General features: G+C 40.1%; 3 protein-coding genes across 4 annotated transcripts in view; 2 read left to right on the top strand and 1 right to left on the bottom strand.

The window, feature by feature from the left end:
* Positions 1–475: 475 nt before the first annotated feature.
* On the top strand, positions 476–10,081 carry gyg1a (glycogenin 1a; the record flags this gene model as incomplete). Its single annotated transcript, XM_080871750.1, has 7 exons — positions 476–617; positions 3,363–3,498; positions 3,582–3,756; positions 3,912–4,074; positions 5,317–5,443; positions 7,079–7,313; positions 8,599–10,081. 7 exons carry the CDS (start codon positions 476–478, stop codon positions 8,767–8,769), a joined length of 1,149 nt encoding a protein of 382 aa, XP_080727876.1. The 3' UTR covers positions 8,770–10,081.
* A 1,124-nt stretch (positions 10,082–11,205) lies between these two features.
* The window catches only part of hltf (helicase-like transcription factor), a 24,522-nt gene continuing 8,248 nt past the window's right edge, over positions 11,206–27,479 (bottom strand). The window contains exons 1-25 of one of the 2 annotated variants that reach the window (XM_080871744.1): positions 22,142–22,285; positions 21,640–21,842; positions 21,342–21,508; positions 20,816–20,958; positions 20,636–20,721; positions 20,355–20,426; positions 19,928–20,119; positions 19,751–19,825; positions 19,597–19,657; positions 19,471–19,525; positions 18,665–18,732; positions 18,512–18,559; positions 17,980–18,090; positions 17,765–17,856; positions 17,507–17,650; positions 17,209–17,341; positions 16,541–16,676; positions 15,784–15,963; positions 15,497–15,612; positions 14,959–15,143; positions 14,720–14,842; positions 14,157–14,269; positions 12,899–13,079; positions 11,940–12,020; positions 11,206–11,786 (exon numbers count right to left, since the gene is read on the bottom strand). In XM_080871744.1, coding sequence (XP_080727870.1) covers positions 11,643–11,786; positions 11,940–12,020; positions 12,899–13,079; positions 14,157–14,269; positions 14,720–14,842; positions 14,959–15,143; positions 15,497–15,612; positions 15,784–15,963; positions 16,541–16,676; positions 17,209–17,341; positions 17,507–17,650; positions 17,765–17,856; positions 17,980–18,090; positions 18,512–18,559; positions 18,665–18,732; positions 19,471–19,525; positions 19,597–19,657; positions 19,751–19,825; positions 19,928–20,119; positions 20,355–20,426; positions 20,636–20,721; positions 20,816–20,958; positions 21,342–21,508; positions 21,640–21,840 — 2,907 coding nt within the window. In that variant the 5' untranslated portion in view covers positions 21,841–21,842; positions 22,142–22,285 and the 3' untranslated portion in view covers positions 11,206–11,642. Of the gene's footprint in view, positions 11,787–11,939; positions 12,021–12,898; positions 13,080–14,156; positions 14,270–14,719; positions 14,843–14,958; positions 15,144–15,496; positions 15,613–15,783; positions 15,964–16,540; positions 16,677–17,208; positions 17,342–17,506; positions 17,651–17,764; positions 17,857–17,979; positions 18,091–18,511; positions 18,560–18,664; positions 18,733–19,470; positions 19,526–19,596; positions 19,658–19,750; positions 19,826–19,927; positions 20,120–20,354; positions 20,427–20,635; positions 20,722–20,815; positions 20,959–21,341; positions 21,509–21,639; positions 21,843–22,141; positions 22,286–27,479 lie in introns of those variants that run through there. The other variant, XM_080871745.1, reaches the window with a different exon arrangement.
* LOC308390056 (serine/threonine-protein kinase PAK 2-like) overlaps positions 23,281–27,479 on the top strand; it is a 17,438-nt gene continuing 13,239 nt past the window's right edge. Inside the window, exon 1 of the mRNA XM_080871747.1 lies at positions 23,281–23,561. The gene's annotated coding sequence lies outside the window, so the exon portion shown is untranslated. The remainder of the gene's footprint in view (positions 23,562–27,479) is intronic.

Genomic DNA, 27,479 nt, shown 5'->3' with positions numbered 1-27,479 from the left:
TGCATATTAATGTCAGACTGTAAACTTTATATAGTTTGCCCCATTTAATTTGATTTTTTTTAAATGAATTCTCTAATTTCATTTTTATTTTAAACATATGAAAAAACGTAACTCAACATCGGGAAAAATCAGCGTGCTGTATTCGTACTTTAGCTAATAACGCATTTCCGTTTAATTATTATTATATTAATAGTTCATACATTTTTTATTTTTTACAAAAAATAAATAAAATATGACCCTTATAATGACCTAAACAACAGAATACTGTTAAGTACACACTAATCTAGTCTTTATTAATCTGTTAATTTGTAATCTATTTTTATACTAATGGCGCTGTGCTTTTACCCATCCTTAATTACCTAACTGATTAAAAATTTTTTTAAAAGATGGCTTTTGTCTGTGATGAAGACCATCACAAATAAAGTTTTACGGAAAGAGACAAACGTAGGGGGCCGTGTCGGCTGTCAGTGGTCACATGACCCGGAAAATGTGGGGCTTAATTCCTGTGTTGGACTGCTCCCAGCTGCTGCGCTTCTGCCCTTCGCAGTGCAAGCCCTTCGTCTTCCCCATCACGACCCCCGACCCTTGGGTGGACCCTCCTAAGCACACCATGTCGGGTAAGGGACTGGCCGACTCTCTCAGACGTTACACTGACATCGGAACCCGGTCGCACCGCATCGGACCGGTCCGGAGCTGAGCTGCACGAACTGCATGCATCCTCCGAAATATCAACGCGTACTTGTCAAACTCTGGGGCTTTAGAGTGGCTGCAGCACCCGCTCCCACGCTCATGTGGTGCACAGAAGTTGCGATTTAGTGGTTTAAATGGTTGTGTAGTCATAGAGTTGCTTTGATGAGTTTCTGCAGAGGTTTGGACCAAAGTAAAGCTGGCGATGGTGAAAAGCAGCACATCCGGTCACAAGCTTCAAAATCGGAGTAGTTTTAAGCGATTAAAAAGGTACAAACGTACAAACAACTACGGATCTAACAAACCGTTGTTGTTGTTGTTGTTTTTTTAATTCACCTTTATTTCAGGCAACATTAGTCCATATAAAAAAAAAAAAACCCAAAAACTTCAAGCAGACGAAACTATCACAAAATATGCAGACACTTGTTACAATGTTTAGAAAAGCGGGAGGTGTACCTTGTGTCACCACGTGTTATAACAGTCAAAGCTCTTACTGTTGAATTTATTGACTCATTCAAACGCCACATAAATTTGTACATATGCCTCAGTAAGGCATGAAAAGGATTCTTAAAAAGATGAGACACCTGCAGTTTTTTCATTATTGCTTTACTGTAATTTTAAAGTCATTTAAAAACAATCGGTCTTCAAAGTTATGCTACTTTATATATACAAGCAGCATAAATATAAGGATATTGAATACTGAGACGTGAGGTGCTTAGACCAAAATATAGCCTTAAATACAATTACTACTGTAGTTGCTCCCTATCAGCTAACATTTTTAGTCTTACATGGATGTTTATTAGTGTTAATTAGTATGCCCATAGCTGATAAGTACATCTGGATTTCACAGGGTGGGCATGTGGGAATTCCCTGTGTTACCTCACCCACAGTCATGATTTCATCATACAAACTGTAGTGAGTTGGATGAGCCTAGGACCAAGACTGAAAGCCAGCTGGTGGCATATTTACAGTACACAAATGTGAGTGGTTTTGGTATTTTATTTTTCACCAAAAGTTTGTACAACTACTTGTAGAGAAGCATGAGGCTGTATCCATGCAGTGATTAGTCTATAGCCAGAAAACTGAACAAGTTTTGATCTGCAAATCTGCTTTTTGCATTTTTAGATATATTTTTTTCTTTTTCAGTAAAAATCAGTGTGCACAGCAAAATGTAATACTTGTTTAGAAGCCGTGTAAACCTTTTCAGTCTGTTTTTGATTGTTTTGTGGCTTGCCCTCCCCTCTACTCAAACAGGTAACAATTTTCTCTAGACTTTATCCCTCAGCGTCTTACGTGTGCTTTTATTTTTTTAGAAATACATTGTTAACTTCCTGTTTTTGTTCAGTAAACTCTCAATGTGGACGTGCGCTGCTGTATGTAGGCTTGAAGTTGTCCCCTCCCCCTTCCTGTCAGTACACTAAAACGTCTTTAGTGTCTCTCTGTGTGTTACTGTGAAAGTCTTAATGTGGCTAACGATTTAATATGGACCATATAGTTATATAATTACTATTATAATGTGTGTACAACACTGTAACACTAACAGTTACATATGTATGCAATTGTCTGCTTCCAGTACAGGTTACTCATGAAACAAGCAACTGCAACACAAAGGTTTGGGATCACGTGTTCTTTAAAAGAAAGCCATACTTGTTTTCATCTAATATAATCATTGCACATTGATTGCAACAGTTCTGATTAGTTTATATCAAATAAAGACAAATGTGATTTTCGTAAACAAAGGAGGCTTTTGAGCAGACTTCACATTTTGAACTGGGTAATCACCATTCTTCACATCATACCTAGAGGTCACGAGGCTTCATGTAGCCACGTTTAACCCTGTGAGAATGCAACACATGCTTCCTGTACTGCCCTGTAGGTGAGAGAAGCCTTTCTTGTACGCTGAAACAGTCCGCTTAGAATTCCTTGAATAAGATCTTAGCAACTGTACAACACAGCCACGTGGGTCAGGTTTCCCAGAAGCCCCCCGACAGCTCATACGTTCAGCTTGATAAATGCTCTCAGCTGGCTCCAGGCCTGCTTTCACTCAACATTGCTTGCCCCCTGTGGTTGCTAATTTATGCTCTAGGGACTCATCATACGCTGACCTTTGCATAACTGGTTTTAGGATGAATAAAATTCGATAAAATGAATTGTATTGATGCAGGAGATTACCGTAATTGCAGAAGGGGATCATGAGGCTTCAATTGATGTCTGCTTTAGAGGAAAAGTGGAAGTGGGGCCACGGGTTTAGTTGGTTTTACTCAAAATTAGTAATACTGCTTCTATTAGCAGTAATACTTTTTATATACATTTATGTAAATGTTGTGGTGAAAAGGGCAGCTTTTTAAGGCCTTCACTAAAAAAGAAAACAGAATCTTAAGAAACTAAAGAAAATAAAACGAAATCAAATGCAGTCTTCAAGGATAATTCACCTCTTACTTAATTTAATACAGAGTTGAATGAAAAGACCTGTGGGACCTGCTGTTGACATAATAAAATGCACTTTTTCCTGTCTTTTTGCAGAAAGATGGTATTTAAGACATTCATATTTAAAGTTGTCGGAATGTATAAAGGTTTTTAGCCTGTGACTGAAAGACACATGAAGTTATGGCAGTAATGTTATGATGCATTATTCTTCTGGCTCAGTGTGTGAATGTGTGTGTTTCCGCAAACAGACCAAGCTTTTGTGACACTGGCCACAAATGACAGCTATGCAAAGGGAGCGATGGTCCTCGGCCAGTCGTTACGAAGCCACAACACAACCAGGAAGCTGGTCGCTCTCGTGGGGCCACATGTTGCAGAACCTTGCAGGTAACAGCATCAGCTGTTTAGCCATTACCGGAGGATAAGAGGTGACATACATGCTGATGTAAATCATACCGTCTGCTCTATAGAGATGTGCTGCGCTCCATTTTTGATGAGGTGCATATGGTGGACGTGATGGATTCAGGCGATTCAGCTCATCTGGCCTTGATGAAGCGTCCGGACCTGGGGGTGACGTTCACCAAACTGCACTGCTGGACGCTCACGCAGTACAGCAAGTGTGTGTTCATGGACGCTGACACACTGGTGAGAAAGAGATCTGTTAACAGCACAAAAACCACACAGCACTGGCTCTTTTTTGTAGCGATGTAAAGACACAGTGGACATCTAAAATACTTTCCTTGTCGAACCTCTCCCGTTTTTATAAATGATTCTTAATACATCTATATTTATGCATTCAGGTGCTGTCCAACATAGATGAACTCTTTGAGAGAGAGGAGTTATCTGCTGCTCCAGATCCTGGTTGGCCAGATTGTTTCAACTCTGGGGTATTTGTCTTCAGACCATCCAATGAGACCCACGAGAAGCTCATCACATTCTGTGGTGAAAATGGCAGCTTTGATGGCAAGTGAATCTGTGTAAATACATCCAAACATAATATCGTCTACAGTGAAAAGTAAGGGCCAGCTGTGGTCCTTCTTGTCTTATCGTGCTTAAACTCCAACAGCTAAACTGCAGATAAAAAGTTTACAATTTCCATTATTTAACCTGCTCATCTGCAAATTATAACAACAGTAAAGGTGACGAGAGCTATTTCCTCATTGCTGTAGTTATATGCTCATCAAGCAAAAGGAAGCCATTCCTGAAGTAAATCTCTGGGAATCATGAATATCTGTATAAATCACTGCTGCAATATATCGAGTAGCTGTTAACAACTTATATGGTTGAGATCACTGTTCCTGGCACCATGATGGAGAAAAATATTTATATTTTTCAGTGAAAAGTGGTTTCCAAATGTCTCCTTAGTGGCCTTGTAGGCAGCCTTTTGTGGGAATGGCTGGTGGTATTTAGTGTGAACACTAAACACTCTCACCTCTCGAAAGTAATAGGAACTCAGACTTATCTGTCCGCAGAATGACTCGTTGCAGAGGGTTTCTTTGAATAAACAAGTTTGAGTATCTGAATAAACTGTTTGCGTACACTGTCCACTATTTGGACAGTGTATGAACGTGATGGAAAATGGCACCAGAATAGTTTAAGTTCGAAGAGATTTTTGTTAACCTTTTTACTTTTATTTTACTATGTCGTTTCAGGAAGTCCCATATCAAAATCAATGATTTAGCTAAGGTAGCAACCAAAGCAATTCCCAAATCAATTAAAAACAAAAAGAAATCAAGTGGACGAAAGATCAAAGCTACTTCTATGATCAGAATTGATTCTGTGACTCAGTAAATAGCTAAATCATAGAAATCTAAAAAAGCTTTTGCCATATGTTGTTACTCATTGTATCTTCCCACAGCGTTGTCAGCACACCCTTTCAGCTTCTATTTTTACATGTCAGATAGGACACAGCCTGTGGGAATGTACAGAATGCAATGGTGGTGGGTATTCTTGTATCTACCATAGTGTGTGTGTGTGTGTGTGTGTGTGTGTGTGTGTGTGTGTGTGTGTGTGTGTGTGTGTGTGTGTGTGTGTGTGTGTGTGTGTGTGTGTGTGTATTACAGCAGTGAGAGAAGAGCGGTCAGATGAGGTGAAAATGCCAGAAACTGAATAACATCTTTATCCTTTATTAGAAAGACACTAAATTAAAAGCGTTATATCGTGAAGTGTATTTGATAATGCTTGTCTGCTTGTCTTTGCCTTCAGGTGGGGATCAGGGAGTTCTCAACAGTTACTTTAACACCTGGGCGACGGCAGATATTTCCAAACACCTCCCCTTTATCTACAACCTCAGCAGCATTGCCATCTACTCCTACCTACCGGCTTTCAAACAGTTAGTATGCAAGCACATGCGCACAGTTTCTCTTTGAAAACTGCAGAAACTAGTAGATGTGAACATGTGAGGAAATACTCAATGCACTCATTATGTGGTTAAGGTGACATAAAACTTCATCAAGGTCAGTTCAAAGGTCTTGTGTTTGTGTGTGTGTCAGTGGTTGGGGGTTAAATTACAAGAAGCCACTGAAACAGATTGCTAGTTTTACCAAAACCTGGCTCGAATAAGAGGAACTAGAGCAGCTATATATGCCGTTTTATTTAAATCGGAACCGTATGTGTCCTTTTGGAGGAGATCGGTGGATGTAGTGTGTCGTCATGATTCATATCTTTGGATTTACAAATGTAATTGCTGTTTAGTAGAGTTTTATAGGAATGTGGCAAGAAACCGTTGCAGGATGTGTGTCATTCAGCTTTTTAAGTACACACTTTAGAATCCATTGGTCATTCTTTGATCAGCAGTCACATCATCAATAAACATCTAGTTCTATTAGCAGCCATAGATGTCCTAACACGACATAACTCCATCATGCTGGTTTGAATCTTGGGGTAAACCCTCTCATTGCTTGATATTTCTCCTGTTTTCATCCAAGTCAATTTTTTTCTCCTCTTCTAGAGTTTCCACTATCAGGAGGTCTGATTACAATAATGTTTTTTCACTTTTTAGGTCCCTGTTGAGAGTTTACATGAACAGCTAACTGTCAGTCTGTTGCTTAATGACTTTTAAACTTGTGAAAATAATTAGGGACTTTTTTCTCTTGAATTTAAGAAAAGTGAATTAAGAGCACCCTTAAGTCACTTCTTCATTGCTTCATTTCAAAACCACTGTTGAAGCAATACACAGAAGCAAAGCTGTGTTCATGTCCAAATAGTTAGAAAGAAAGAAAGAAAGAAAGAAAGAAAGAAAGAAAGAAAGAAAGAAAGAAATGGAGGTTGTCTCAAACTGGTTTGCAGTATGACTAAACTGGATCATTCCCACTTTTAAAAAATCCTACTGGAGTTCACAAATTCTCTGGACAAAAGTACAGTGATAATTTTAATTCAGCCCTTCAAAATAAATGTCTTCTTCTTGTCCCCCTTCTTTGTCAGCAAAGCCACAGTTTCTATGTTCACCACATCTTATCCCTAGCATCCTCTTCTCCCACACCAATTCTCTGCATGTCCTCCTTCACTATATCCATTAACTCCTTTTTAGATTTTCCTCTTTACCTCCTGCATTGCAGCTCCATATCCATCATCCTTTGTCCAGTATAGCCACTATCCCTCATCTGCACATGCCTCTCTAATTTCGAGCTGTTCCTCTGATGTACTCATCTGTAATCTTGTGCATTCTGGTCATTTCCAGAATTGACAGGAAATAATCTCATGCTGTAAACTGTAGTTTGTGTGTTGCAAATTTGGTGCAACATTCTAATTTGGACATAGGTGTGAATGTGAGTGTCAACGGTTGTCTGTCTCTCTGTGTTAGACTACTGATCTCTCACAACACTCCATCCCAACTGGGATAGTCTCCAGCACTCCCAAGAATAAGTGGAAGAGAATGGATGGATGGATGAAGTGTTTAGAGCCCTCTCACTGCATGTTTCTCTCGCTCTCCTTTCCCCCTCTCACGGTCTTCTGTTTGTTTGCACAGGTACGGCCAAGGTGCGAAGGTGGTGCACTTCCTGGGCAAAGTGAAACCGTGGAACTACTCCTACGATGCTCAGAGTGGCGAGGTCAAAGGTCAGTCCTCACTTGACCCCTGCGTGCTGCACCCTGACTATCTGCTGATGTGGTGGCAGGTGTACACCAAATCTGTGCTGCCTTTACTGCAGAAGGCCTACGGAGACACTCCCTTCCTCAGCGGCTTTATAGAGCAGAGCGATGAGGTATGTTAACGGTTTGTGGGTCTCGGGTGTGGCTGGTGGGAATGTGATGAAACATTAATGACTATGAATGTATGTGATTTTAGGTGTTGTAGCATGTTGCATAATCAGCATTTCCTGACTGTTTCAAAACTTCTAATTGCATAGCAACTCTTCTTTATATTGCACATATCTTTTAAGTGTGAAATTCCGTCATGTTGAGCAATTACCATATCTTTAAATTGTTTCAATTTCTTGTAAAGCTGCATTTAAAATGCTAGGTTTAGTCATAATAGTGATAGTAAATAAGAGCTGATTGGTTCCACATTCCTCAGCAACAGACGATGTCTGTCGCTAGTGTCATTCCTCTCAGCAGTGCCACAACTGCATGAATAGCTTACGTCATCAGTGAGCCGTGCTGGGACCTTCAACTGTTTAACACAGAATAGCAGGAAGTTGTCGTGCAGTCTGTAAGTCACAGCACTGTAGTGAAATAGCTCTGTCACAAAGGAGCGCTGCCAAAAGCCTGTGGCTTTGCCTAACAGCCTGAAACTGTGCCATGTTGTGTCACACTTACATGTTTATACAGACAAGCAGGAGGAGAAACGTAATTTTCCATTTGCTATGACTAACTTTTTAAGACTATAGTGGTGTAGTTCTTTAGATCTGGACTCGGATCTCTTTTATTTGGCATTTTTATAGAAGACTTTAAATGATGAGTAGAAATTCGACATAATTTTTGATCCAGCTGCATTAATGACAGTATCAAGAAATCTCACTAAAAAAGTGATTAGAATGCATGTTTAAAGTTTGATATTTGAAGATTTTTCTCTTCATACTCATAATTGTATATCTATGAGTATGATAGTCTGAAAGGATTATGATGTGTAAAAAAAACAAACAAAAAAACTAAATTAAGGGGGATAAACTGATTTGAGACTGTTGTGAATCAGGAAACAACTTCTGGTATTAAAATATTTGTTTAAGTTATAAATTCTACCTGATTCTTCACCTGATGCAGTTTATTAAGTGCACATCCAGCATCTAGAACTGTTTATTTTTATAGTGTTATGATAAATTATCTCAGAAAATAGTGCTACTCTTATCTCCTGCAAAATGTCTCGTTTATATTTTTACTGTCCTTAAGAAATGCCTGCACGTACCAAACGTGTCTCAAGGCCAGAAAAGAGCAAATTCCTCTGTGCGGTAATTCCAGCGGAGCATGGCCGGGCTTGAGGAAAGCAGTCCTTATAAAGTATTGCTCTAGTTTCACTTGATGATTCATTCATTCACTCTCCATGTCATGCAGGGTAAGCTTCACGAGGATGTAAGAGAGGAGTCGGTGTCCTCTCCTCCTTCTGTGCCTCAGAAGATTTCATCGTCGGAGCGGAAGCAGCGTTGGGAAGCGGGCCAGATCGACTACATGGGTGACGACTCGTTTGCCAACATCGAGGAAAAACTTAACTCTTTCCTAAAGTAGTGGGCGACCGAGGGAGCGTGACGGACACTAGTTGAAGCTCTGTGAGGTTGGGTGGGGGTGGAAGGTGGGAGTGTAAACCACCACTCAGTGAATCACAGGGGCTTGATTGGCAGGTGACTGGATGAATGCTTTTGAGCAAATTTCGGTCTCCACCTCTGCATCCTGTTAGTGTGCAGAGGGTTAAGTGTGACTAAAACAAAATTCCCATGCACTCCACCTTCCACTTTTTTTTCCTCTTAAAGGAAAAATTGGACATTTTAGGATAAATTACTTTCTTGCTGAGAGTTAGGGGAGAAGATTCACATGGTTTTATAGTAAGTGTGAAGCTATAGCAGCAGCTGACCAACTAACTCCCTTAGCACAGAGACTGCAAATAGTCGTTATTATCCCGTTATTAAGTGCTGTGTATATTCTGAGATGTAATTTAGTTGCATTGCTAACGGTACAAAAAATATGTAGAGAGAGATATTTTAAAGAATCCTAGAGATGTGTATTGTCTATCTGGAGTATTACAGTATAGTAGTATAATGGAGTATTTGTTATGTTGAAAAAAACAAAGCTTAATCCAGTATTTTCACTAATCCCTTACATTAGCAATGAAAGACAGAGGTTGTGGACATCAGCTTCACCCCATGCAAACATTTTAAAAGTCTGGGTAGAGACTGAACATGTATTAATTTGTATAAAATATCTTTGGAGATGCTTTTTACAACTGAAATTAAAAAAAAAAATTAAATTAAATTTTAACTTTCTTTTCCATCCTATTTCCCTGCCCAAGGTTATGTGACCCAATCGCCAAGTGATGTATCGAGGTCAAAAATATTGAGTGGAAGCTGCTAGTCTGTGTCCAAAGTTAACAAAGACTAGCGATTGATTGGAAACTCCCTACAAAAGCAGAAGTGTAAAGAAACAACGGTTCTGTTTTATAACCTGTAACGTATCAATTTTCTTGGCCAAGCACCTTGAGCCACATATATACATAAACGCTGATTTTTATTTTTTCTTTAGCGTTCACAGATGAATTTTATGATGAGAAAATGAACTGCAATCGATGGACCTCCAGGTGCTGGTTGGTCAGTTGTGCTCTGGCTGTTTCTGCAGTTCGAGTCTTCATGCTAAGCGAGGTTATCCAGCTGTGTGGAGCAAATCCTCTCACCAAACTCTTGACAAGAAAGAAAAAAGCTGTAGCTACTTCCTAAAATGTCTGTTCCTTTTAAGTGCACCTGTTGAAAACGGACTCACAGTTCCGAGTCTTCCTGATCTTTGGAAAATCTGAGCAGCTCAGCAGAAATGCAGTCGCTTCAGGATTTTTCCATCTATCCTACTGACAATAAACCTCTATGTCTAAACCACTTTAAAGCAGATATGCAGACAGTTATTAAAATCCCGCTTTACATGACAGTTCACCTCACTGGAGTGCACAGATGAGCGTTCCTGTCTGTGCCTCTGACACTCACCAGCTCCCTGTGACTTCAGCTTTGTGTTGTCTGGTATCGTATTAGAGCAAGACGTGTTGTGTTGTATTTGCATGGCACAGAGTTAAAACATGGATCAGTAATGAGGTGCTTCCACCCACATCTTGTTAACAGTCAGGTTTGTCTTGTGTTTTCGTGGGATTGAACCACAGCGCACTCGTCAGACATCTGTTACCGTCCATCCGTCTCCTGCATGTACGTCCCTGTCAAACTTGCATCAGTGCGTCTGTGCCATTAACTGGGTTTAACTTCTTTACTTCCTTTCTGTAGTGTAACCAGCTGCCTTATTGCTGTTCACTGTTTACAAAACCTCACTTACTGTAACTGCTGCTAGTGGCACAACAGATTGAACGTTGACTCCATCCCTTGCTGTTGCCAATACCCTCTTTGCTTCAATCCTGCCGAGTGCCCCTCAAAACTGTTACCCACAGCTGTAAAACACTCCTAAAACAAGCTGGCAAGGTTATGGGAGAAGTCCATATGTAGCTTTCTAGGTTGTGAGTTAGTGCACATCTGTCCTGTTTCCCAGCTGTTAGCTGTACATCCCTCTGAAAGCTCAAATAAAAAAAAACAAAAAAAACCCACCTTTAATCCACCTCTTGTGTTGTTTAATTTTTACTGTACTTGTTATTGGATGTCGTGCTGCAACTGTGCTATTTGATTTCTGTCAAATGTCAAGGCTGTGGAGAATCAAGTGTAAACAGCCAAAATGTCTGGTTTTATATTGACTAAGAGATTTGGAAACTATTTAAAGCTGCATTTTATTTTGGAAACCAATCCATTTTAGAGGTTGGTTAGATGGTTCAGACGTTTACTGAACATGTCATTTGTTCTACTTTTCTTTTACGTGGTGTGACAACAGATGTGTCACAGATCCTTTTTTCTTCATTTAAGTTTTCATTTAACATCTGGAAGCTGTTGTATTTAGTTATATATAGCAGATACAGATGTACTACATCAGTCATGTGCATTTCTTTAATTTTAGAGTCATAAAAAAAAACACTCTCACAACTGTTCAGTTTTGCATGGGGAAAACTGAAAAGTTAACTGTTACAAGGTAGTTAGGTTTGTCCAACCTTCACCTCCTTTAATTATTAACCTTAATCTCTTTATCAGCCGCTTCCAGTAATCAGCACAGTATTGGCTTGTTAAAACATGTAAATCAAGAGTAGCAGTTGCTAAACATCACAGCTGAATAATATGAATGCTTGCCAAGTGGTACGTCCTGCATCTTTGTATCAAAATGGTGACTTAAAAACCGTTGAGCACATTTATCATCAACAGAAACTATGCCTGACCATGGCGAACGAATACACAATAACTGATGGTTACGGTTCAAATGCAAATCATTGTTTGTAACTCGTGTTAACGCTTCAGTTCAAGTCCAGTACCAGACGTCTACAGCTCCATCAGAGCTACGATGTCATCGATGCGAGATGTCTTCCTGTCAGTGTTGGTGGATCCGAATGCCTTCTCCATCAGGTCCTGTTTCTTCCTCTGGATCTTCACCATATTCTCCTCCACTGAATCCTTCACAATGAACTGCAGCAAAAAAAACACAAACATGGTCACATGATTAGTTCTCTAGTAATCTAGCATCTTTTTTTAAATTTAAAAAAAAAAAAAAATCACTAATCAGAAAAAAGCAAAATATGTCTTTCCAATACTATAAATAGTGAGAGCCAAATTACTGACCTTAGTGACTACAACTTTCCTTTTCTGGCCTAAACGGTGGCAGCGGTCAATGCACTGCTCTTCAGTAGCTGGGTTCCATGCCTAAGACACAAACACAGAGAGAGAGAGTTCACGGTAACTGAAAATATGCAATATTTATTCCTGAAAACCTTCTATGACAAGATAGATTTCGAGATTCGAGATCCTTAGAGATCGTCTTTGTCATCCTTGTGCACAAACATCTAACGGGATGTAATGAATGCTGAGTAGTGGTGCACTCTGATGCCATTTTGACTTGTGATGCAACCCCCATGACATTGCTAGCTACATCGGTGCAACCAATGCAGCTTGCTGGGCTAGGCTGGAGGTACAAATGTGCAAGTAGGTCAGTCTGTGAAACATCAATGCAGCCACAGGGATTCCCCGCTGCAACAGCTGAAAAAGATCAGATGTTCTGCAGAAAATCTACCATCACTTTATTTCAGTTAACTAATGATTATTTTAAGCAGCAGAACTGATCATTAATAAACTTCAGTGAGTCAAGCATCCATCCGGTGTGAATATACATGATTGTGTCACAGTGTTGGCATCTGCACAAGTAATGACCGGTGAGCATTACCTCAACATTATCCTTAGGTGGTAAAGCAAGCCAGATCCTGATGCATACCAGTTCTATCAGTTTAGTTATGAGATAAGAGCCCAAGTCCTGACCTAGTCACACAGCCATGTATGGTATTTGTGTTGTTTTCTTTTTTCCTTTCATTTTTTTTAATGATTAAAAAAAGATTAACAAACTTTAATTAATGTTCAGAGACCTGTTCCTCGCCTATTCCAGTCAGTCTACCTCCACTACATACACCAAAGAAAATCTCAATCTTTGATAACATGATTCCTAGATGTTATCAATTTGTTACATAACTTAGTCTTTGGCCACCAACCTATGTGGTTGAATGTCTGCTTCCACCAGGCTTTGTACTTACGGGGTCCATGAGAAAAACGTGAGAGGCAGCGGTCAAGTTAAGCCCCACTCCTCCGGCTTTGAGTGACAGGAGCATGATGGTGGGGCTGTCGGCCGCTGAGCTCTGAAACTCCTGGATGACTTGAGTCCTTTTCTTCTGGGTCATGGTGCCGTCCAAACGCACAAAACTGAAGCCATGCTCTCTGGTGAGGAGGAAACACTTCCATGATGACCAATCAAATAAAATATTTAATACAATCAATTACATTTACACCACAGTCTGTATGTTTTCAGTGCTAGTTTCTGTCTTGTAGCAGATAAATCAATAGGCTTTAAAGCAATCATTAATAATAGTAAAAGTAACTGAAATGATTAGCTGAATTTTACTGAAATAGAAGACACATTTAGAGCTTCCTTCATAAATTTTATTTATTGCACTGTATTTTTTCCCTGGTCATCAAAGCCACAGCTGCTCCTACTCCTTTTTGTTTCGGCTGCTCCCTTTAGGGGTCGCCACAGCAGATCATCCGCCTCATTTTCATCCTACCCCAGCATCCTCTTCTGTCACACCAACTCTCTGCATGTCCTCTGCAGGTCTTCCTTTTTTCTTCCTGCTTCCATATCCATCATCCTTTGTTTAATTTATCCACTAACCCTCCACTAAGCTACATGTCCAAAGTACCTGAACTGTACTTCTCTAACTTTGTCTCCAAACTGCTCTCATATAACCATTTCTTGTTCATTATGGTCACTGCCAATATAAATCTTGGCATTTTTTAGCTCAGCCTACTGCTTTTTGTTAGTACCAATGTCACCAAACCATACATTAAAGCATGTCTCACTACTGTTTTCACTCTTACACTCTCTTATGTGCAGTGCGTTGATGTGGAGGGTTGATCCCAGGTATTTAAACTCATCCATCTTTACTACCTCTGCTCCTTGCATCTTCACCATTCCTCCAGCCTCCCTCTAATACGAGAATACGAACATGTATTCTTTTTTGCTTCCATTGACTTTCAATCCACCAGCTACCTGCTCTCACTTAAGATCACAATGTCCAAACATCATAGTCCACGGATACTCCCGCCTGATCTCATCTGTCAACCTGCTCATCACCAAACAAACAAGATGGCGCTCAGTGCTGATCCCTGATGTAAGCCCCTCTCCAACTTAATCCCATCTGTCACTCATACTGCTTACGTCATTATTGTCTTGCCGTCCTCCATCAAAGCCACAGCAATCACTGCAAATCCTGAATCTATGATCTTAGTGTTGTTTACCTGAGTGGAGTCTCCAGGATGGTGAGGAAGCGTGTAAACTGAGAGACGACCAAACACTTTATGCTGCTGTCTTTAGATCGCAACCTGAGCAGATTTCCCATGAGCGCTTGCACCTGCAAACACACAGATTTTCACACGGCACAGAACAAACCCATTTTCCACCCCTGCCAAATCAAAACCGTGGAGCTACCTGCTTGCTTTAAGTTTTTGGCACCACCTCAGCTAAAGTTGTGAAAGAGAACTAATCTGCTCTATTATATACAAAATATCAGACCACTGATTGCTTAGAGATTAGCAGTCACTTGAGTTTCCATGTGTGCACCATGGGCTTAATGACACAAGGTGTGATGAACAGCCACATGCTGAGAATCAGAAAAACCTTAACCTTGGTTATATTCCAGTGTTTGTGTTCATGTTCTGTTTGATATAAAAGTACCCAGTACCAAAAGCAAGCGAAGACTAGCTGAAGCTTTACCATGTGTTGAAAATTAAGCTTAAGGGATGGCTCCTGTTTTAGGGTCTACTGAGTGCGTTTGTTATTTTCTCCTACTTAAAGTGAGTACCTTTGAGCTTGTCCTCCACCTCTCAGGCTTTGTAATATTCTCTTCTTCCATTTCCTCTTGTGGAAACTCCACCAGTTCACTGGTCTTGATTTCACCTCGACACAGAGGACAGTGCGCCACCTCCTGTGCCAACATATGGAGCATCAGCAAAGAGAGGAATATGAATTTAAATTAAACTGAATATGTATTTGTTTTATGTAGAATGACAGCTAATTTACAAATGCCTGATGCACATATACCTGTCCCGAAGTGCTGATGACCTGTGCGATGCATGGCCGGCAGTATACGTGGGCGCAGTGTGTAATGACGGGCAGACGGACCGAGTCCAGACACACGGAGCACTCCTCATCAGAGCCGCTGGCCAGCACCAACCGCAGCTTTTCTATGAGACGCTCCCGCAGCTCTGCCGGTGTTGCTGCAGCACCTAAAGCCAGAAAGTGATGAGGAGGGAAAGAAATAAGCAAACGAAGTAATTGGAAAAAGGAGAAACATTTCTAATGTTTGTATTATACAAGTACTTGTTTGACTGATTATCTCAGAACAGGTAGTGTTAAGAAAAAGGTTTTACCAGCAAAGTCAACTGTTTGCCTAAAGTATCTTTATATTTTAACTCAACACGTTAGAGCTCAAGATAGCAGCAGAACAAAGTAAAAAACATCCTAATTATCAAGCAAAAAACAACAAAATCCCCACTAATGAGTTTCCTCATTGATAAGGTTGATCATCGGGTGTTTTCAAAAGTTTTGATCTCGTTAATTCACAAATTTCAGATTTTACCTAAATCTGAGGACATCTTTGCCAGCAGGTCAGGGTGGCAGCAGTGCTGTCGGAGCCTCATGAGAATGGCAAGCACATCAGCATAATTCCTCAAGACTGTACCTTCAGCTACATATCTGCAAAAATGAACGTAAAATCGTATTTTATTATAACGTTTGACATGAATGGATGAATCAACAGTCACATGTCCCGTCAAATAATCTCACACAGGTACTTTCTGTCTTAGCAAAAACACTCGTCACTCTCAAGCATGCTTGCGCAAGTACACTGACACGCTCCACACGTACCTGCCAATGGTGTTTTTTCCTTCAGTGCGTGCCAGCTCGTACTCCTCCCTTTCTGGTTGGCTGAGCTCTACCTGCTCCACGTAGACTTTCTTCTCAGGCAGTGACACCAGAGGCCGCCCGTTCACCTCACTGTTCTTGGTCCGTCTCAGGGTGATGCACTTCACTAGTGTCTGAAGGTGTCTGCACACAGTAGCAAGTATCACAGACTAATACTGTAAAAAACAAAAAACAACTTTATCATACCCTCACATAAAATGCGGGGCATGATCTGCGGTGCCACTGCAGGGGAGGCGGGCGCACCTGCATGGCAACCGCAATCACGCCAGGCCGGCTTAAAGTCTGTGCTGAGTGACTGTTGTTGGTATATGTCCAGCAGTGAGCTGCAGAGCTATAGTAAAAGTATGCTGAAAAGCATGAACGAGTGGTCAGGTCTGTCGTGGATCTTTCACAGTAACGTGAAAGTGATTCTGGCAAAGTGATTCTGATTAAAAACTTGGATACGAGGCTCTCTGTACAAGAGATTAGACCCTTGAGCTTTAAGCTTTTTTTTAGACAAAGAAAAACTTTAAAAGTCAAGAAATGCAACAATGAGCAAGGAGTAGGGAACACAAACAATATTAAAATTAAAGTAAGGAGACGCAAGCAAAGCAAATAGGCTTTAAACAGAAAGATTATTGCTACTCTTAAGTGAATGGCACCCTCTGCAGGATTGATGCGGTGCTGCAGTCTAGAAGTTAAAGGCTCTCTGAGCACTCACTGCAGGCCGGCCCTGTCTCCTTGCGTAACGGGTCTCTGGATCACTCTGTTCCACCACTCTCTCGTATCAAAGGGCTTCAGACCCAAGAAGGCCACCAGCATCCACAGATCCCTCACACTGTTCTGGATGGGAGTACCTGAAGAGAAGGAGGAAGAGGAATGAGTGTGCCTGTTTACTACATATTCAAAAAACATAATGGCGTACTGTGATGTCGTCGAGGATTTGTTTATTTGGGTATTTACAGTTGTGGTATTAAGATCTATCAAACCAATATCATTCTGTGATGTAACAGAAATTACCATAATTTCTGTTATTTTCATTCTGTAGATGAAGACGCTAATGAAACAGCACAGAATAGTCACAATTATGGTATTAGTTTAGAGCTGTCTACTGTGCCAGTCTACAAAAATACACATTAAAATAAATGCATTACAAATAAATGCAAGTAGACACTTTAAAAACTGGTTTAACAAAGTTTATATTTTTATGAGTCTGAAACAGTTCATCTTCAAATGTTATACCTATAACAAATTTACAGAAAATATTAAATATTTTAAAACTTGTATCTCCTTGAGTTTCATTTCAGACTTTTAAATGACCGGTAGAAACCCTGCAATACCATCGCTGTCATCTATTGAAATCTGTGTGTGTATTTAGACATGGGATACCTGAAAGAATCCAGCGTCTCTGAGCTTTCAGGTCAAGTACAGCTTTACTCATCTGTGCATTTGGGTTTCTTATGATGTGTCCCTCATCTAGCACAACCCTCAGCCAGCTGATCCCATGGAGGGGACTCTTATTCTGAAAGGAAATCATTATAGTACATTAGGGATCTCCTAGGAGAAAAATCCAGTCCAGTTACTTATGAATTATTTAAAAAAATGTACCCAATGGCTGGATTATCTTCAGTTTTAATTTGTGTGAATATTTCAGTCCACACTGCAACACATTTGTGTATATACTCACCCCAAAATCAGAAGAGAGGACATTGTACGTGGTGATCACCACATCCTGAGAGGACAGAAACTTTTTACTCCTGTTTCTCTCTGGACCGTAATACAAATACACATTCAGCTTCACATTAGGGTCCATGTGCTGCTCAAACTGGTCCTGCATAAAAGAAGAGAGGAAAATGATGAAAAAAACTACACATTTCTTAACTTTAATTGTAGCCAATTATTATGGCATGCAAAAATACAGTTCTTTCAAAGTGTGCCTTCTTACCAGCCAGTTACTGAGCACAGAGAGGGGGCAGATGATGAGAGTTGTTCTTGCTTTTAAGTCATCTGGGCTTTCAGCGATGGAGGATTCAGCAACTGCACATGTAAAAAAATAAAAAAGAAGCCCAAATCAAATATTAAATGACTGTCCAAGTTCTATTTCTTTAAACAGAAACAGAAACATAAAACACTCAATAAAAATGCACTGTTGGAACTCACTCTGAGTGAGACTGGACTTCTTGTCTGTTTTCTTCTTCTTTGAGCCTGTGCCAGATGTTGAGCCACTCAGAGCAGCAGCAAAGTCCAGATCCTCAAACAACACCGATCCCTCTGCACCAAGAGCATACAAGTCAATAATTTTACTCACAAGAAATGATTATTAAGAGTGTTTAGAAGCAAAACAAGAAATCAGTTCAGTGCAATCATGCATCTACTTTCTCACCAGTAAATGGACTGGTTCTTTTAAAGCATTTTTCTACTCTATCTGAGCACTCACAGTTATACAACATGCCTCATTCGCCCATTCATTCTACCAAAGTTCTTTCTATCGTACATTCACACTCATTGCACAGATTCACATACACTGTCTGTAAATCTGTGTATCTTGGAGTTCAGTATCTACACCAAGGATAATTTTGCATGCAGACTGGAGCAGCCATAGATCGAACCACCAACTTTCCAATTAGCAGATGATGTTCTATACCTCCTGAGCCACATCACAAGTACACAGTTCTACAGGTTACAGTTATACCTTTGCTTGGTTTTCTCTTGGTTGCTTTCATCTTCTCTTTGCTCTTACCTGTTAAGTGGTCAGGTTAAGGTTAAGTCAGGTTAAAAATGCAAGTGAGTCACAAATGCACAAACAAAAGTTTTAAAATAAACATGTGGAGATGACAATTCTTACTTTTCTCTGACTTATCTGCTGCCTTCACTGCATGTGGTTCATCAACACAGATCACCTCCTCCTGGGTACTGATTCACACAGGGGAATTGGGTCATGAGCTAACACAGAATATAATAGTGCAGAAAATAGATTCCCAATTCCAAAAAGGTTGTGACACTGTGTAAAATGTATATAAAAACACAATGCAATGACTTGCAAATCTCTGGAAAAGCAAGTGGTACTAAAAAGAAAGCTGGGGGAATATTTAGCAGCTAATTATGTTAATTAGCAAAACATCAGTAACATGACTGGGCATAAAAAGAGCATCTTAGGGAGGCAGAGGGTCACCAATCTGTAAAAACTGTCTACAAATTGTGGAACAACTTCAAAATAGTGTTCCTCAATGCAAAATTGTGAAGACTTTAAATACCTCATTATCTGCAGTACATAATATCATCAAAAAATTCAGAGAATCTGGAGAAATCTCTGTGCACAGGCTAAAAATCGTTATTGAAGTCTGTGATCTTTGGGTCCTCAGCTGGCACTGCATTAAAACAGACATTATTTTCCCACTATAATCAATGCATGGACTTGGGTAAGATTTAGTGCCTGTGGAATTGGAAGCGTGCACATTGGGAAAGGCATCATTAATTTGAAAGGTGTATGGATGTTTACAGTTCTGTAGAGGGGATGCTCCACAGTGGTAAACATGGCCCTGTCCCACTGTCCCAGTTTATTTTTGAGACATGTATTTTACGCTGAGTCCCAACTTTTTTGGAATTGAGGTTGTATAATTTGAGTGAAATGTACATCAATAATACACTCACAGGTTAGAACCACTTGATGTGCCACTCACTCCAGCTCCAACTGCACTGCTGCTTCCTGAAGCAAACACACCACATCTTTTATTTAATTTCGACAAAATCATAAAATGTGTTAAAAGTTTTCAGTACCTTCCAGTGTTAGGGCCATTTGTGACGTCGTTTTAGCTTTAATGGGCGAAACCTTCTCAACCTGCACACATATAAACACACATTTTGTAATTGGTGAAAACAAGTTACTCATGAAGCATATTGCCTGAAAAGACTGCAACACACGCCTACTTACACATTTCTCCACAGGCAGCGGCTTTCCTTTGTGAAAATTGGTGAGAATCAGTGCAATTACAGTCAGTGTTTTACCCTAAAAGAAAGGAAACAGTGCAATATACGCTGACTGTGGATGCTGTTAGAATATGATCATGTGATGTGTGCAGTTTAATATGTCTATCTGTGTGTCACCTACCAGCCCCATGTCATCTGCCAGTATGCCTCCACGAACCCTCTCTGGTAGCTCTTTGGCAGAGAAACACGTGAGGGTGTTGTAGTATAGCTCGCCTCTCTTCTCCCAGAACGGCGGCAGGGCAGCTTTGTTTTCCCGAGCGCACATCCAGGACAGCGCCTGCTTCTGATGGAGCAGGAGGGGAGTAGCCACAGACTGGAAAGAGAGACGGTTGTATGTTAAACACTAAAGCTGCACTCCCATATAAAGAAAAGCAAAATGTAGTGACAGCTTGGAGAGAAATACAAAACTCTTTCCTTAACTCCAGTATAAAAAAAATAAATGGATCTCAATCATTGCATTTAACTGTTGTTTATGAAGTTTAAAAACAAACATATTGCAGACAAAAGCAGGTAATAAATAAAAACAGATAAACAGATTAAGTACCTACCACAGCAGCTTCTTTCTCTCCATCCTTACTCTCCATCAACCCTTCGAAAAGGTTATCAAATGCATTTTTTAGCTGAAAGGAAAAAATATATAAGTAAAAAAACATTGTTTTCAACACAGATACATGTTGGTCCATCCCATGAGTTTGTTATTTATTTGCTTGTAAGGTGTCCTTGAGTGTTTTCGGACCTATAAATAAAATGTATAATTATTATTATTATTTTATTATAAGCTATAAAGGCTTACAGAGTACTACTAAAACGTTTAATGTAATTTATTTACCTCGTCGGCAGTTAGTGCAGTGGTCACACCTTTTTTGGATGAAAATGCCCGAGCATCTTGACTATTATACCACTGCTGATTGTCGCCTGAAATCCAACGCATGCAGGTAAATGAAGAACCACGAGCATACACACACATTAAATTTGAGTAAATTAAGTCCAGCGATTGTGCAGGGCGTACCTTTCAGTTTGCCTCCCTCTGTGTTCAGCTTATATCCTCGGCGTGACATTTGTTCCAGTACAGAATTTTTACTCTCTTCTTTCCCCCAGAAGGACAGCATCACCGGCATGGTGTAGGTGTTTTTCGTCCCTGAGAATACCACCCTGAAAAAGTAATGAGAAGTGTACTAGTACATGTAGGAAATTACAATTTGCCAACATTAATCCTCTAATAATGAACATGCGCCTCAGCTCAATGTCACTTTGACGATGTCATGTCTGGTTTTGCAGATTTTTGCAGGAAGATGCCCTTCCTGCACAACCCCAAAGGGATTTGTCTCTTCTCTTGGAAGCAAACCAGGGATCCTACATTTGTTATCCAAAACAGTACACTATAAGGAATATATGTACAAAAAAAGGAGTAAATGGTTTGATTAATAATGTGATTTTAGTGGTCTGCAACACCTGAGTACTTTTGTTTAGGGGTTCAAGTAATGATAGTCCTATTTTCTGAAAGGGAGAATAGTTTCGGGCACATAGCAGCTCACCCTTCTACTTTAGCTAAGTTGTTGTCCATGATGTAAGCCATTGCTGCTGCCAGCTCCTTCTTGATGTGTCCGACTTGATTTCCGTAAATGTTGGCAACCATCACTGCGTTGCGGTCATATGGATTCTGAGGCTGCCGCACTAAACCGACCATCTCCCCTTGGTTCACCTGTCCAGAGAGTAAAAACACCTTTTGCTTTTCAGGTTTCTCCACATGTTTCTGACCTGTGTGGTAGAACTGATCTGTGTTGTCTCCTCTGTCCACTAGAGGAATAAAAAAAGACCCTGACTGATCCTCACCACCCCTGAGTAATATCTGAGGCCGACCACGGTTCCCTTGAGCTGACCAAACAGCACGCTGCCGTCTGCATCGGGCTCCTCAGACGCTGCAGCTCTGATGGCCTGTGAGAGAGTCTCTGCATTGGATTCATGGCGATCTGTGAAGAGGTCCACCTCACTGAACCTGCCCCAACCAAACTTCCACCTGCGGTTGAACTGCATGACTGCAGCAGAGATGAAAGAACATGAGTTTAGATAACAGAGTACTCTGGACTGATGTGATAAGATAAGCTGCAGACTGTAACGACAGAAAATACGCATTCTAAATTCGAAGACACGCAGACGCAGAAATAGCACGTAAACAGTGGGATTAAACTATAATATAAATAACAATATAATAAAGTTAGCTTCTCAACCTATACCTACACACAGACTTATAAGCTATTAAGAGTTAGCATGTGTAGTGTGTCCATACAAATAAAAGACTGTTACAGAGTGTCGACATGAAACAAATCGTTCATACTGTTTAACTTCTTCTCGGCGAAGACTGTAGTTTGTTGTTTTTGACGTATTTTGTTGACGTTTGAGCTACTTTCATCCGCTGCTTATTCAAAAAGTAAAAACGGATTTAGTTGCTCTATAACATCCGGTACTAATTTTCAAAATAAATTATTATTTCGTTTAAAAAGATCGCCCAATAAATAGACATTTTTATATGAGAGCATTCACGTTTAGTCATCAAATGAGTTGTAAAATAAAAAGAGATTAGACAGCGATTAGACAGCGATAACCTTATTCAAGACACCTCTCATCCTGTATCAACATCCTGCTTTACCACCACCAAAACCAAACACCCAAATAATACACATCACTTGACAGGTTCCACCATGCTTTGGGGCCTACATATTTTCTTTTCCCTCTACTTCTACAGAGGAAATCAGAAACGAAACCAGCAAAATACAGTGGAGGATCTGCGTGTTGGTCCCCAGTGGTACAGGTGATCTTGTCAAAATTTATAGAATTATGATACACAAAAAAGTGCAAACCGATTTTAAGCCACCAAATAATACCATCTAGAAAGCATGGGCTGGCCTCCCCAGAGCCTGGACCAGAACATTATTGAAAAAGTGTGGGATCATCTACCACTATCCAAAGAGGAGCCATGAAAGTCCTTCAAGAAACATGGAGAACGATTCCTGATGGCATTTTTAAAGAAATTAAAAGAAACCATTTCACCTTTTTCTTACAATATGAAAAAATGGGGGATGGATCAAAACCTGAATCTTTGATCTAGACAGTACTTTACTTTACACATCCGTTTACTGTTAATGTGACAGCTCAATATCTCATCATAATTTTAGTCCAATATATTTTATTAACCATAGAAAATACAACAAATGACAGTATATTTTGGGTTCATTTTTTTCAAAAACCACAAAATAAATTCTAATTCTTGTTTTTGATCATTGTGCCAGGTTTTAGAATTATGAATGAGTTAATCAACACCTTTTTAAAAAAAAGAAATTAATACGTTTATATCATCAGAACAGCCCTTTTTGGTATTATTCTGAAAATTAAAGATCTGTTGTTTCCGGTGTGGTTGCCACGGATGTTGCGCAGGAGCTGCGTTTACGCGCCTTTGAGTTTTGCCCTAAAAACACTACGGAAGCCGCGTGGTTCCGATTGCTCGGTTTGTTTCGCTTCCTCTCCGTCAGGTTCCTCCCCGGCCCGAGCACGGAGTCAAGTTGAAAACACTCGGGGAGAGAAAAGAAGGCAAACTGTAGCGTGATAAAAGACGGCTTCGTTTTTCGCACCCGCGAGGACTGTCGTGAAATCTCAGCGTCAAATCGGGGCTTTAAACGGACTGAAAACAAACAGACACGGGGCAGAGTTTCGGTAGTTTTGGCCGGAGTGCGGTTGAGTTTTGCGGTTGAGAGCAACCGGTAAGTTAAGACTTCTTCATTCACTAGTCAGTGCAACACTTGTCTTAAACATTTTTGCTTCGGTTAGATCTTTTTCTGGCACAGGAAGCACCCAAACCGGATAGCATCTCCTTCCATAATTACTGAGAAGGCACTAGATCATACTGATCACTAGATGAGATTGAAAAAAAAACTGTAATAAAGTACAGGAGGCAAAATACCAGTGTGAATTGGGTTTGTGGCTGGCTTCGCCACATTGTCATATTGTCAGAGCAATATAATAATTAACCCAAGTGATGTCAGTCTACAGGGACTGTGTTCACACAAACCGCTGGAATGTATTCTACAAAAATGAGTCTATAAATAAGCAAAACCTGCTTTAGTAATGACGGTACCGAGAGTGAGGTGTTGAAGTTGCACTCTTGAATGTGGTTTACATCTGTAGGACCACATTTTTAACTTAAGTAAGATGGACTTTAAATTAGGGCTGCCACGATTTGTCGACTAGTCACGATTACGTCGACTATCAAAATCGTCGACGACTGATTTAATAGTCGACGTGTCGTTTGAAGCTTTGTAAGATCGCAAAAGACGCAGGAATAATAGCAGGATTTAAGAGTGTAATAACGGACTGAAACAGAAGATGGCAGCACTGCATGTACAAGGATGCCAGCTGCCGTTAAACCCCGAAGAAGAAGAAGAAGCAGCTGTGTCCCAGAATTCATAGCGCGGCCCAGCTTAGTTTCCAACAATGGCGGTAGCTAGTTAGTTTTAATATTACTCTTATTATTCTTTCTGGGTCACAAAATAAACGTTTAACATATTTTCAGGCGAGAATGTAGCTGTGTAAACCTCAAATATCGGCTCAGTTTATCAGGACACCACATATTTTCAAAAGCGCTCCGACGTTTTCGGAGACGTCTGTTACCCACTAGCTCGATAGCTAGCCGGGGGCTAGGTCACTAGCGCCGTGAGAACACCGGACTCCCGGCAAATTGTTTTCAAACCCACCGCCGTCTTTCGTGACTCAGGTTAAATATATATGAGTCACTTAGATAAATTAAAAATGTTGTTGTTTGGCTTTTTTTTTTTTTTTTTTTTTTTTTTAGTATTTTATTTGTTCCTGAGTAAATCGGTTTGGCTGAGATTAAAGTTATAGTTTTTACACAGCTGAATAAACGTCAAGCAGACAGCTGATTATCAGAAGTGTGAGATGCTGGAGAATATACTCCGGTGTCCTGTTATATTTTAGATAGCAAGGAGTTTATTCAACTTTACCGAAAGAATCTGCAAATTTCATTAAAATTGAATAAACTATCATCTTGTCTTTATTTTTAGTTAGCACCTTAAAAGCTTAAAGCTGTAAGCTAATGATAGTTATATAAGAGCAGATGCTGCTGGTGCAATAAGCTGTAGTTTTATGTCCAGTGGATGATGATCTGATTAGTCGACTAATCGCATAAATAATCGGTGACTAGTCGACTATCAAAATAATCGTTTGTGGCAGCCCTACTTTAAATGAATACAGCCTGTACTTGCAGAGAAATCACACACTTAAGTCAAATTTAAACCTAATTAGTGCATTTTTGTGACATTTAAACGTATTTTTGTTGTTGTTTCTAATTAAAATTGATAAAGAACAATCACGAATTTAGTAGTTTTCTAACAAACTTGTAGACATTGCACTGTAAACCAGCACGTGATCAATTCTGACTGTATAAAAATGAATCAGATAATTATAAATAGTCAGTTCTAGACATTTTTTTAAAACAAGAGCTAAACATGACTTTTTCTAAAAGGTGTTTGCCAAAACAACTTTCATCCTGGAAAATCGGAGCAATGTGGGCGTCACGTGACCCGGGCTTGCCAAAAAGTGTTATACATCTGTAAATCTGTGCCTGTCATTTCTCCATCCACACTGACTTTTGTAGTCGAGCAGGAAGCTAAAACATTGCGACTTTGATTTGTGAGTTTAGTTCTGTACCTGATACAAAGCCTAAAGCCCTCAGATTGCTTGCAGGTTGATTATTTTGAGCCATTAAACTGTTGACACGGGGGTGAAGTAGCTGTTTGGAAAAACAGGATAAGGTGTTCATTGTGGGTGTGCAGCTGGGCATATGTGGGTATATGCTTCATTTACTGTCAGACTTACGGTCAGGGAAGGAACGTAAATGGGAAGAGGAAGAACGTAAATGCAGTGTGTGTGTGTGTGTGTGTGTCTGTCTGTGTGGTGCACATAAATGTGTGATTTCTCATCTAACTGTATGTTTCTGCATATTTATGTCACTGAATGAAAGGAAGATGGAAGAAAGCTGTGTGTGTGTGCATGGCTTCATCACTCCTTCCATCACTCATTATCACTCCTTCCAGGAAGTACTCCACAGAATTTCCTTTTATAGAAGCTGAATACAAAAGACTTGTTGTCCACTTCCTGTAAACATCTTGCTGGCCGCGTTCTCCGCTCTCTGGTTGGCTAGAGTGATCCTGTGACCCTTTGTGGCTCAGGGAGTTCCAGGATGAGGAAGTAGGCTTCCCTTGATCACAGCCAACCACAGAGAATAGAAAGTACCCTGATGTAGTGAGAGAGTGGGGAATGAGGAATAGAAATGGTATAGGCACAGGCATGTTGCTGGCTTGGCGGGATTTTAAAGGCAACATATTTCAATAGAGCTGAAATAACTGCTCAATTAAAAACTTAGGTGATTGGGTGAAAGAAAACCTGACTAGTTTTAATAATTTTGTATTTTTTTTTTTAAAGCATAAAAGCAAAACAATTGGGTCTAGCTTCTTAAATGTGAAAGTTTTCTCTTTGTTTCAGTTTCACATCATTGCAAGCTCAATACCATTAGATCCTGGGCTGTTGTCTAAAATTATTATTTCTACAGTACTCAATGCCGCCATGTAAAAAACACACAAGTGCACCGTGTGTTTCAGTAGTCTGCACAATGCAAATGCTAATAGCAGCTACCTGAAGCTATGCTGAAAGGCTTAAAGCTAAATGCAAACACAGTTTATGCTAGGAGTGAGACTCACCACAATGTCACTGCATGTTGCCCACAATAGTGTTGGTATTGTAATACAGCCATTCTGTGATTGTAACTTCAATGTTTACTTTGAAAGTGTTGATAGAAATGTATAGAAAAGGTCAGGGGTTGCGCTTTATAGAGCTAGAGAAAGCATATGGTAAGGTGCCAAGAGAGGAACTGTATTACTATATCAGGAAGTGGCAGAGAAGTTTGCGAGGGTGGTGCAGGACATGTAGGAGAACAGCGAGACAGTGGTGAGGAGTGACAGATGGGTTTAAGGTCGAGGTGGGATCTGCACTGAGCCCTTTCTTGTTTGCGATGGTGATGGACACGTTGACAGTTGAGGTCAAGCAGAAGAGGTAGTGAAGGTGGGTGAGTTTAAATGCCTGGGTTTAACCATGCAAAGCAATGGACAGTGAAGAAGAAAGCGCAGGTTGAGACAAGAATTGAGAGTGATTTATGACAGAAGGAAAGAAGCAAGAGTGAAAGGGTTGATTTACAAGATGGTAGCGCGGCCTGCTATGATGCGATCAATACGATTGCTTAGAGATGGTGAGATTAACCGAAAGATGCTAATTTTCCTGGGAGGGACCGGTATGGACAGGATTAGAAATGAGTGCATCAGAGGTATAGCTCAGGTTTAATGGTTTGAAGATTAAGTTAAAGAGGGAAGGGTGAGAGGGTTTATACATGTGCAAAGGTAGGCGATATACTGGATAAAGGAATGCTGAAAATGGAGCTGCTAGGCAGGAAGAAAAGATGTCAGATTATTAGTATGCTGATTTGTTTTCCGCTGATATCTTTCCCCTTGTGAGTTTTTTGTACTAGAACTTCTTTTCACTTTTTCACTTTCTTTTTCATTTGAGAAGTTCCACCACGAATGAGCAGTAACTCTAGTACGTCAGATTGTTGG

Source organism: Rhamphochromis sp. 'chilingali' (assembly GCF_963969265.1).
Source record: "Rhamphochromis sp. 'chilingali' genome assembly, chromosome: 21".
Lineage (NCBI taxonomy): Eukaryota > Metazoa > Chordata > Actinopteri > Cichliformes > Cichlidae > Rhamphochromis > Rhamphochromis sp. 'chilingali'.
The sequence above is the reverse complement of the archived record's forward strand: the minus strand, read 5'-3'. Positions and strand labels throughout refer to the sequence as shown.